Source organism: Corapipo altera, unplaced genomic scaffold (genome assembly GCF_003945725.1).
Source record: "Corapipo altera isolate COAL_440 unplaced genomic scaffold, ASM394572v1 22, whole genome shotgun sequence".
Lineage (NCBI taxonomy): Eukaryota > Metazoa > Chordata > Aves > Passeriformes > Pipridae > Corapipo > Corapipo altera.
The window spans coordinates 3647195-3659333 of NW_020884886.1; the positions used below are offsets into that span (position 1 = coordinate 3647195).

The 12139-nt window shown below is 43.2% G+C and overlaps 2 protein-coding genes across 11 annotated transcripts in view; one reads left to right on the forward strand and one right to left on the reverse strand.

Moving 5' to 3' along the window:
- EVC (EvC ciliary complex subunit 1) overlaps positions 1 to 1168 on the reverse strand; it is a 49571-nt gene extending 48403 nt beyond the window's left edge. The window contains exon 1 of one of the 4 annotated variants that reach the window (XM_027642734.1): positions 940 to 1168. In XM_027642734.1, the coding sequence (XP_027498535.1) occupies positions 940 to 1110 (171 nt within the window). In that variant the 5' untranslated portion in view covers positions 1111 to 1168. The remainder of the gene's footprint in view (positions 1 to 939) is intronic. The other 3 variants (XM_027642735.1, XM_027642733.1, XM_027642732.1) reach the window with 3 other exon arrangements.
- The window catches only part of EVC2 (EvC ciliary complex subunit 2), a 73345-nt gene continuing 62360 nt past the window's right edge, over positions 1155 to 12139 (forward strand). For 5 of the 7 annotated variants that reach the window (XM_027642724.1, XM_027642725.1, XM_027642728.1 and 2 more), the window contains exons 1-3: positions 1156 to 1421; positions 4634 to 4688; positions 11803 to 11960. In XM_027642724.1, coding sequence (XP_027498525.1) covers positions 1224 to 1421; positions 4634 to 4688; positions 11803 to 11960 — 411 coding nt within the window. In that variant the 5' untranslated portion in view covers positions 1156 to 1223. Of the gene's footprint in view, positions 1422 to 4633; positions 4689 to 11802; positions 11961 to 12139 lie in introns of those variants that run through there. The other 2 variants (XM_027642726.1, XM_027642731.1) reach the window with 2 other exon arrangements.

A 12139-nucleotide genomic window follows, 5' to 3' on the forward strand; every position in this document is an offset into this window, starting at 1 on the left:
ATTTCCCAGCTGACAGAACCCTCTGCAGGGCTCAGAATTTCCCAGCTATGTCAGAGCCAACCGTTGCTACATCCAGTCAATCCACCATGAGCTGGGACTAAATCTGATGGGAGAAAGAAGCATAAATCAATAACAACTCTCAGAAAACATATCTACCCAGGAGTGGTTCTGTGGGTGTGGGCTGCCACTGCAATCTCTGGTCCAAACAAACATTTTATGTAATAAAGCACCATGAACCACCCACCACATTACTTAAAACTTTAGAAAAGCAAGTATGTTATTAACAAAATCACATGCTTCAGAAAACTCTGTTCATCTGGCATCAAACAAACCATCAGCTATGTTAGGGCTCCCTTATTTCTTAGGTATCCATGGTGTACCCTCAGTGCAAAGTTACTGCTGTGGGTTAGTACTAATACTCCGTGCTATGTGTAAAAGGCACCCTGGAAAAGTCAGTTAAAACGCTTTCGAAATAAGATTACTGGTTTAGGGTGGAAATTAGTGTTTGTTTTCAATTATCTCACAAAGCTTCTGCAAGCCGGGTACACCTTCCATTACCCCCAAAAGCAACACAGCCTGGTGCACGAAGCGATGGCCGCGAGAGGCAACTTGTGGGTCACCTATGACGGAATACAGGCCAGCGGGGCAACACTCAGAACGCGTCAACACTTACACAGGCCTCCTTTTTGAGTCAGCCCGCTTGTTTTACAACGAATAGTAAAACTCTTTCCAGCGGAGGTGTGTCAAGAATTACGGAGCTCCCCACCTACCGAGGCACTCCCCGGAGCACCGGGCGCAGACCGGGCAGCCCGTCCCATGCAGCGGGCAGAGCCGGCCGGCGGCGCCTCCCGCCCTTCAAACCTTCACAAACCACTCCTGATCCTCCCAAGGCGTTCGCTCCGACTCCGGCCCGCGCCCCCTCCCGCGGGCCCCGCGTACCTGTGCCCGCCGGCGCGGCCCGAGCGCGCAGCGGCAGAGCAGGGCGGCGGCGGCGGCGCCCAGCAGCAGCCCCAGCAGCACGGCGGGGGCCAGCAGGGCGGGCAGCGCCGGCAGCGAGCCCGACCAGAACTGCAGCCCCACGGCCCGCAGGCAGCCCCCGGCCGCCGCCATAGCACCGCGCCCGGCCCGGCCCGCAGCGGGGCGAGGGGAGGTCCCGCCGCTCGGGGTCCTCCACCGCCCGCCCCCCGCCTTCGCCGCGGTGGGAGGAGACCGATGGCGGGTGGATGCGGCGGCTGAGGCCCGGCCTGGCTCGGGGGCAGCGCCTGGGAAGTGTCCGCGGCGAGGGTCCGCCCGCTGCCATGCGGTGGCCGCTGGCCGGGCTGCTGCTGGCGCTGCTCCCCGGTGGCCCCTCAGCGCCCGCTCAGCCCCTGGCAGCGGCCGCCGGGTGGGGCCCGCGCCGGGAGCCCCGCGGTCGGACGGCGGTAAGCGCTGTACCCCCGCTGTGCCCCCGCTGTGCCCGCGGGCGGTGGAGCGGCCCCTTGGCGGGGAGGGAACGCGGGCCCCGGGAAGGGGAGGCCCCGTGTGAGGGCACGCCGAGGGTGCGCTCGGGGAACGCGTCCCGGCGGAGCAGCGGCCGCTTCCCAAACACTTGAGCTGAGGGCAGCTGCCCGAAAAGCTGCCTGGAGTCGGCCTGGTGGGGCAGCCGGCAGGGTCTGGACTTCTCACTACGAGAAGGACAAGGAGCTGCTGGAGAAGGTCCAGCAGAGGGTCACAAACATGAGTAGGGGGCTGGAGCATCTCTTACTAAGAGAGACTGTGGGAACTGGGCCTGCAGAGAAGACTGAAAGGGAGTCTCATTATTGCATGTTAATACCTCAAAGGTGGGTGCCAAGAGGATGGTGCCAGACTCTTTTTGGAGGTGCCCAGCGACAGGACGAGGAGCAATGGCCACAAACTAAACCACAAGAAGTTTCACCTCAACATGAGGAAGAACTTTTTACATTGAGGGTGGCAGAGCACTGAAACAGGCTGCCCAGAGAGGTCTTGGAGTCTCCCTCTCTGGAGACATTCCAAACCCACCTGGTGTAACCTACTCTAGGTGACTCTGCCTTGGCAGGCGGGTTGGACTGGATGATCTCTAGAGGTCCATTCCAACCCTAACAGTTCTGTCATTCTGTGCCTGTGCTTAGCTGTAATTCTGAGCAGAAGCCCTTGATGTTTATCTAGTCACAGCACCCCTGCCCACTAGTGTCATCCCCCTATGAGGAGGGCCACTGGCTTTTAGGATGCGGCTTCTGTGTGTCATTCTTTCTCCTTACCTGGTTTGTGTTCGTCAAGCCATCTCAAAATACGTGAACATAGTTTTCCTTTTGGCCATGTGGAGAATACCTGACCCTGTGCACAGTGGGGGGTAGAGAGTCACAAATGATAGTCTGTGGTGAGATTACAGAAAGACTAATCAATGGGAAGTAGTATTGCAGGAAAATGAAAACAAACAATATGCAAACTTATTCTACCAGAAGAATAAATTAATGTAGAACTTGAGAATATGTCTGCTCACAGTATTACTGCATTAAATTGATTACTTTTGAAGCATGATCTGGCCCATGGAATTGGCGCTGTTTGCCGATGCGGAGCCTCTCATGGTGCCCTCTGGTTTTACGAACACACTCTGCAACAGAGTGGAAGACTTGTGCTGAATACCCAGGCTATATTTTCCAGTGCAGACTACTGAGAACTGAATGTCAGATATGGCAGAATGGAAAACAAGGAGTGCTCTTATGTGATTTGTAGTTGATGCACATGGACATACAAACACCATAGATTTTTGTGCTTCAGCTGTTGTAAAACCAAACAGGAATGAATGCCTGGAGCCTGTGGAACTTGGGAGCCATTTGTGCACTGATTTCCTAGGAAGTAGGAAATAAAGCTTGTCAGCTAGAAAGCCACATTTTCTGCATGTCTTTATGCATGCTTAGACAACTGTCTGGTTTTGTTACAGACTCATTTACAATGTAACTGTTGATACTTAACACTCACATTCATATACTGACATAATCCATTAAAATAATATTTGGTATTTATATTTAGAAACAAGATTTCATTTCATGTAAAAGACCATTGTATTGGTGTTTTATATTTTCATCAGTGTTTTAAACTGATGTCATTACATCACTTCAGTGTACTGATACACGTTTTCTTAATGCAGATAGAGCTCTAGACTGCTCTAGAAATACCTGGCAAAGGTTGATTCCCTTTTAATGTGATTTCTGTTCTGCATATCCGTATGCATATATGGAAACACATATGTATAGATATGTATCTATCCACCACACAGTTTTTTGTTTAAGCTTGCCACTGGAGTTTCCTGCTCTTTCTGTGCTCTTGAGATGCTTGGCTGCTAAAATTCATGGGCATACAGACTGTTCAACCAATGAAAAGAAATCAATAATGGCCTTAGAGAACTTTACCATAACTCCACTTGTGTACAAGAATTCTGGAGTACACAGAGAACAGTATAAGGTATTTGGAAATAGCCTCTAGTGAAAAGTACCTGGAATCTCCCAGAGCTGAGTCCCGGGACTGCTCAGGGTGTCCTGCACGTACCTCCTTGGGTTTGTTTCCGTGTCTCTTTCTTCTCTGCAAGAGTTGCCTCTGATCCGGGACGTGTTTTCCAGAGCAGTGTCCACTTAAAACTCAGGGATCCTGGTGCATCCAAATTTGTGAGATACCTTGCATTTTCTGTTATGTTGAGAGCAAGTGCCCTTTGTGAAGTGAGAAATGTCTTCGTACCAGGTTAACTATAGTTACAGCTTTAGCAATAAGCAAAGTGATGGCTTCCCTGAGCAGCCAAAAAAGACAATTGCCCCTAACTTGCTGTACTGTAACAGTGGTGTTGACACAAGTCAGTAGGTAACATTACTCTCATGCAGTGCTTGGTAGCAAACAGAAACAGCAAGTGCGGGTCACATCACTCGGCAGAGTTGGGTCATTGCTAATCAGCCGACATTCCAAACTCTGTATTATCTCCTACAAGGAAGCATTTTTGTTACATGAAAATTTGCTTGTATGACTACTACATCTTGATCAAAACACTGGGCAGTAAGAATCCTTATAAGCCCCAGTTTCTTTTACTGACGTTTTAGAGCTGTGATTTCGGTGGCCATCTCTGCGGTCCAGGCACAGGCAGGAGGCTGGCACAGGTTGCCTCACAAGCTGTGGTTTTTAGTGTGTGGTCCCTTTGAAAGGCTCCATCTAGTGCTCCAGAGGAAAAATGAGTGTAATGTCAGTAGACTTGATCATCTAATATGGACACATTCCTACTGACTCCTAGTGATCACATTTCCTCAAATATGCCTTTGAAAATGGCAAAGAAAGATTATTTAATAAGAGCAAGCTAATAGCAAACCCTTGGGCTCCACTGTAGTGCAGAGGCTCAGCCTGATAATGTGACGTGTAAGTACAATTTGAGCCCCAAGTGGGCATAACCACACTGGGGAGCAGAGCCCTGTACTGCTTTACAAGCCGTGGGAGACCTCTCCAGCCGAATTGTGTCTTTTTTGGTAGTTAATTTCATGAAACACGAGGCTTTGTGAGATGGGGTTCTGTGTAACTGTGAAGCATAAATTCAGCATAAAAGTTTAATAATAAACATTTATGAAAAGAGTTATTTTTTATAATTGCTCTCTTCTAGGTTGTTAAAGATAATCTGTGGCTTCAGAAAGAAATGGGATGCCTAGGAATGGCAGGTATGTAACTGTTTCATCTCTCTTTTCAGCATTGTGGGAGTCCCAGGACTCACAGGGCTTGGGTGTGAAAGTGAGCAGGGGACTGGAACTGTGCCCTGGTGGCCTGCTGTCATCAGTGGGACTCTTGATCTTGAGCCACAGAGGAGTGTTTGCTAAGAAGGTAGGAAGAAAGGTGTTCTAGGTTCCCTATACAGCTGATCTAGGATAAAGCCCCTGTGAGAAGACCTTAGTTTGTATCCTGCTCTGAATAATTTTTGGGAGGAGCCATTTTTCCTCTTGGAACGTAATGGTGTAGGGGAGCACCTTCTGATGTCCAGCATTCCCTGGGTTGTGAAAAACCCATATTACTTAAAGCTGATTGAGACCTTGTTCCTTTTCAGAAGCAAACTTAACCTTTGTGCATTTACTAACACTGTTGCAATACCTACTTTTGAAGCTGTTTTCAAAGACCTCTGCAATTACAATAACTAATACACTTTGTCCTGGACCAAGTTGTTAAAGTCTTACTGACATAGTGGGGCTAGAAGTATTGCTGGGATGCTAATACTTTTTACAATGGATATCAAGTATTTTTGTTAGTGATCTCGGGTACATTGAGCATCTCCAGTGGTGGTTGCCTAATCTGATTGAAATAGGGTGCTCTAATACTTGTAGAAGTCCCTTACAGCTTGGAGTAGCTTCATCTGAGGGCTGACTGCCACAGGCTCTTTGTGTAAATTTGAACAAATCAGTTGGTTTCTCTGAGTCTCTGATCTTTCTTTTCTTCATATGTGTATTATAAATAAAGTTCTACCTCACTCAGGTGTGGTAGAGATGAGCACCCTGAAAGGTTGCAACATCCTCATATAGCACATTAACAGAGCAACACAGTGTCTGAAATAAACCTCCTCATCACCACAGTTCCCCCAAGAGATGATTTCATGACATGTACTTGCCAAGAAATTACACAAGAATTTGAAGCAGTCATCTAGTGAGATACCTCTAATTTCTTTGCCCTGTGCCATGGCTAATTCACAAATGAGTTTATTAATTTAAATACGAAAGCAGATAATTCAGATTTGTTGAGGTTTCTTGCTTTGTTTTTTTTTTTCTCCAGTATTTATTCAGTGTCATCTTTGCTGTGTGCATCTTGCTTTCTGATGGGTTGCAAATCATTCGTGTACCATCCACTGAGAGAGGCAATGTGTGCATTTTTAAATGTCAGAAGAACCTTTTGACACTAAAGAAAAAGTTGAGGATTTTGACATGCAGTACCTTTTTGTTAGTGGTTAAAATAGTGTGGCCAGCAGGACTAGGGAAGTGGTGTCCCTTTGAACTGGACACCGGTGGGGCTACACCTGGAATCCTGTCTTCAGTTTTGGGCCCCTCACAACAAGAAAGACATTGAGGTGCTGGAGCATGTCCAGAGAAGGGCAACGAAGCTGGTGAAGGGTCTAGAGAGTGAGTCTTATGAGGAGTGACTGAGGGATCTGAGGGTGTTCAGCCTGGAGAAAAGGAGCCTGAGGGGGGACCTTATCACTCCCTACAAATGCCTGAAAGGAAGTTGTCAAACATTGGAAAAGGCTGCCCAGGGAAGTGGTTGAGTTGCCCATGCAATCCCCTGAGGTATTTAAAAGATGAGCAGATGTGGCACTTAGGGAAGTGGTTTAGTGGTGGACTTGACAGTCCTAGGTTTATGATTTTCCATGTAAGTCTCTTCCAACCTAAACGATTCTATGATTTTGTGGAACTAGCATTTTGTTAGTAGGTAAATATATATGTTAAATGAGGGGTTGCTGTAAACACTGAATTATATGCTTGATTTTATAATGGAGAATTTTCCCATTCATAAACATGATTTTTTAATATATTTAAAGCTAAGCTTGTAGTGACTTACCTAGTCAGAGTTCTAGACTCTTTACTTTTTACTGAAGAAGTTCTCGATGAAAGCAGAGAGATGGGAACTTCTGCATAAAACCTTTGTCACTGAAATTGGCAGTGTGCTGAAGTGTAAAATGGTTTGTGACAGCACACTGATCTCAGTGTTACTGTTGGAAGCTTTTTCAAGTTGTTTCTGGATAAGATGAGAAAAACAATCCCAGAATATTCCCGTGATGGGGGAACACAATGGATTTTTGAGTCTACTCTGACTTATTCAAAACAAGCCTGGAAAGTAGATTTGTTTTATCTTGTTGATGCCCATAGTTCCTTTGACATTGTAACAAGAAAAGCTAATGGCAACATTCAAAACTGAAATCCAGTAAATTACTACCTTTGCTTGTTCATTGTTGTGTGTAATTGAAAGGACTTCAAATTGAATCTTATATCCTGGATGGTTTTCAAGACAGGAGTAATTTAGAACAACAACAAAAAAAATACAGTAAGCAAGTATATTTAACTCCTTTCTTCTCCACTGAAATAAAACAAGGTTGTTCAGAGTTTTGCTGATAATTTGTGGTGTTGGAAAGCGAATGAGATTGTGGAATCTGAATTGAAATATTCAGCCCTTGAGAACTATGAATTAGAATTAATGTCTCAGGTATATTGCTTTTTTTCCTCTCAGTGTCAGGTAATTTTTAATTCTGAATCTGACATTTCACAAGCTGTCAGAATCTTCACTGTTTTACTATAATTTGGTAGATTAGGATGGGCTGTAAAGGTACCAGGAGTCTTAAGGACATACTGGAGTCTTTGCTGCAAACCTGTTGTACGACTATTTTAATTTTCCATGGTATCATCCTATTAAATTGCCATAGCCAAGAATAACCTTCACCTTAACTTCTATCATGATGTTATACCTACCTTTCTAATGACAGGCTGTCTGTGCTACAAACATGTTAAGGACTCAGCCTGTTTAGTTCAGCGTTAAAGGCTTGTGTTGTGACAGGTCCGTGTCCTTACACAGAACTAATTTCATGGTGAAGGACAGTATAGTGACCACAAACAATTTCTTTTCTTAGACACCCATCCTTCTACCCTGGGTCTGTGTGAACACAGACACACTGTTGCTGCATTGTCCATGCAGTGGGTGTGTTCTGTACCAGGTCTGATCCTCAGTGTTTGCACTCCCTGAGCACCAAGTGCAGTGAGAGCTGGCACTGGGGAGCTCTCCTTCCCAGGCCTATTGCCTGTGCCTTGAGTGTGGCGGCTGGATGCCAAAAAAAGCAAGAAGTCACCACCCAAAGCAACAGTGCACAAAGCTGGACTAGCAAATAACTACTTAGGGAGAACAGCAAAGAAAATTGAACATTAAATAGCAGAGACTATTGTGATCAACTGTGCATTTGTCATGTCACATGGTGGTGGCACTGCACATATGTGGGACTGAATGAATGCTACAGTAACACGAGTGGTAAAATGTTACACCAATCTTCCAGCTGTTTCATCTATATTAATATTTATTTTCATGTTTTCATTTTGTAATTCAATACAAAGTTGACCCAGCAGTACTAGTAATTAGCTAGGAATATGCAGTTTAAGACAGGGTTCTGGCATATCTGTTTATATTGGGTTTATGTGGGATTAAATCATAGGAAAACATTTTACTAATGTGCTAATTAGAAGAAAGATAAAATATTTAACAACTTGATAGTACATTGTAAAAATGTGGAATTTTTAATTAAGAAAAAAAAAACAAAGAAAATTTCTTCTTAAAGGTGGTAATATTGTCTCACATCTCAAAAGAAAGTGAAACCAATGCCTTTCTTTGATGAACTTTTTCACTTGGCATCTTTAGAGATGTTTTCAGGAAAGTCTCAGGTTGAGCCTCATGCTCTGCTAGTTTGCTTGCTGGGAAATGTTTTGGCCTGAGGCACTGTAGTCTGGGAATGCCTGGTGGGAGCTTGGCAAGCCCAGCTGAAAGGGGGCTGTTTGGGCTGTGTGTAAAGCTGAAACTGCTCCCCTGCTTTGCAGTTTTTCTTTCTAAAAGGAATAGGAATAGTTTCCATTTAGAAACTAGTGAAAGTGAAGACCATGCAGCTCTGGTAATGGCTTTTCTGAAAACAGCCAGGAAAATGGCAAAGATTGAAGCTGTAAGAAGAAAAGAGTGGAAGGAACAAGGAGACCTCAGAGTCACTGTCAGAGTTGGGATGCACTTCTGAAGGGGTGCTGACAATGGCACCATGGAAACTGCACTTCTGAGCAGCGTGGTATCCAAAAAACAGCTCATTGCTTCTTAGTCAAGTGTTAGTATTTTACAAGCTCAGATGAATTGTTTGTTAAAAAAACCAAAAAATCCAGAACGGAAATCTAGAGTATATGTGAAAACCACAGAATGTGTTTTGCCTGTACTGTCCTTTCTCAAATATTCAGTGCCAGTTTTTCAAGAGTCATCAGCCATTTACAATCCATCGAGGAACTTACCTGAAAAGATGCAGCAGGCGAATTGATAAATACAATTATATTTTCTTGATATTAAGAGTATGCAGCAAGTTATGTGAAAAAGCAGTTATGTTCTTATAGGTCAGCTGTTCTAGTGACACTTAAAATATGGAGGGATCAGGAAAAAGTTATTTTATTTAACTGACAGGGAAACCAGGGTATTACAGAGCATATTGTTAAAAATTAATAGGAAGGATGAGAAAAATTCTGGAGAAAGGCAGGGGCACATGTTGCTGTATGGACACGTGTCATACTGGTTAAATCTGTTTAAGCAAAACCTTCCACTGAGTGCTGGGAAGATACAAGTGGATTTGCAGAAACATCCTTGTCATCATCATCAGTTGAGGCTGCTTAAGATAATGTTAAAACCCCACAAAATCCCCAATCTCCAATTACTGATGATGGAGCAGCCAAATAACATGCCTGGAGACTTCTGCTGGGAGTTGGGTACATTATCTTGGAATTGTAAATGATGACAAAGCACAACTTGAAAACAAACTCATCTGTGTAATTAGTAATCCAGAGATTTATTCAGAGTCAAGGAACATGATCAGTTAATTAAATTGATTACTGTGGACTTGATACCCTCCAGAGGGGGAGTATCAGGATTTGCTATCACATGAGAAATGCAGTTGAGTGTGCTGATGGAGATGGGCACAAGAACAAAAGATATTTTATGAAGCAATTACCCACTTCCTGTTGGCTGACTGCCCTCATCCAAAATTCAGAAGGAAATGATCTGCTGAACAAGAAGCACTTTAAAGGTAGTAGTTGCTCAACCCAGTTCACACATTTTGCCATTTTGACTTCTGATTCTTTCAAAGCTCTACAAAGAATCTCCATGTCATTCAGGTTTTCTGTTTACTGTAAAGGAAAGTGCATTTTCTGTAGTCTGGCAAGAACAAAACAATCGTTGCTCCATCTTCATAGGAATGGGGTGGCAATTGCAATAATATATGACACAACATATAAGAAATTATTCTTTTTCAGCGTTTGGAAATATCTATACAAACCTGCAAAGGAGCTTGATTCAGTAGTCAGAAACAGGTCTAGAGCCATTGGAGGTAGGATATAGTATGATACTTGGATCTACTGGAGAGTGCCATGCCAAGGTGGGCTCAGATTGGTAGCTAGCAGGTCTGTACTGCGCTTATAATTCAGCCCTGGTGTCATCCTGAGTGATTTGGGCTTTTGCTTAGTCTTGAAATAGAAGTATGCCATGCATGACTATGCTGACCAATCCCAAGTATATGCAGGCATTTGGTATTGTAATTAGACATAGTCCTGTTCTCACTGAGTTTGCCATGTTATTTTTACAGTCCCTAAATTATACCAAGTCTGTTGCATTGTTTAACAGTGGTTTAAATAAAACTTAGAGAAGTGAATTAAAACTGATCATAAAATATAAACACTAGCTTTCCATAGCCCATATATCCACAATTTTGTCCAATATAAACTACTCCCTCCCAAATAAAATCCAAACTGTTCCAGCGTGGGAAGACAGGGAGGCTCCCCAAGGTGCACTGTCCACCAGGGCTCTGTCAGCAACAGGATTGCATCTCATTCGTTATGTTAACAGAACTATTTTCAGTGATTCATGGGTATCAGTGCCTTAAAGGCTCCTTTTAAGGGTCCAATTCTGAATGCTCTGTGAATGCCTTTTCTATTTCCAGCTAATAGTATTTGTCTATATTGTTCTTCCAACAAAGCAGGGACTTCTCAAAAAAATGCTGCTTCTCATATTAATGAGATTTTAATGTCTTCAGCTTTTCATATTTCATTACTATATAGTAGTTTTTTAATAGAAAAAAGTAATTTGACAAAAATATTTGCTTTTCAGTAAGAGTTTTTGTTCATGTTAATGTATATTGCTGATGATTAAAATATGATATTTAAAAATAAGTAATAAATGAAAATGATTATGTAAACAGTAAAAAAGTGTCTTCTGTAAACACAGACAGATAGCTATAATTTTGAAATCTTCATGACATTTTTGTCTTAATTCAGCAGCTTTACCTTTTGACAATTTATCATATTAAATTATCAATTTTTAGTATAAGCTTCTTTTATTGATGTCATGGGTGCTTTTACTTTAGTAGATCAAAGTGATATGATTTCAAAACTTTGCCAGTTATTTTGTGTGATATCATTCACTAATTTTTCATAAAAATTTAAGAGTATAAGGTAGCATTTATATTGCTGATTACTAAATTGAGGAGCATTTGATTTGATGGCACTTCAACTGAAATGTACTTCTCAACAGAGAAGTATTTAAATTCTGAATATGTATTGGCATAGTCAATGCTTAATTGGCAGACTGTATCTTTGAAGCAGAACACCTTTAGCACTGAGGCCTCTCATGTTGTAGAGTGTTTCAATTATTTATGCTTTGCTGAAAATTTCTTTGTATTGAAAATATTGAGAGTTGATTTAAGTCTGAAACCTTTTGATTCATACAGTAGACATTTTACATTTAAATGGCAAGGAGTTTTTTGTGGGGTATATGGGTGTTCCTATGGCAGGAAAGAGTTTTGTTTTAACTCCTGCTGGATTTTGTGGGGCAAATCCCATCTGTTTCCTGTCTGGCCTCAGTCTCTGTTGTCTCTAATGATTTTGAGTGCTTTAAGCGCTGGTCACTGCATGCACAGAGTCAGGTACCATGAGCCCCATCCCTGTCTGGAATCTGCACCAAAGTGACTGCTGCACAGGAGCCAGCTTTAGCTCTAATGCTGAGTGTTGCCTTGGTTTTCATCAGGGCCCTTCCCTCTGGCCATGTGGGCAAACAAAGGCCCTCACCAGCCCTTGACTTCTGCAGCCTCGGACAACCAGTGGAGCCATTCGCTGTTTGCCTTGGTACCCTCGTGGCCAAAGAAGATTTTGTTCAAACGGGAGTCAGATCTTAACCACCAGCTGGTCAGTAAAAGATGGTTTGCCACTTTTAATGTTTGTAAAGACTGTAGCAATCCTATAAAAAGTGAATGTTGTTGCCAATTTACTATCCAATTAGTGTATTTCTGATTCTGTCTCAGGTGATTACGTTCATTTGAGATGACACCAGCAACACCAATTAGCTGTGAGACTTCCAAAGAATT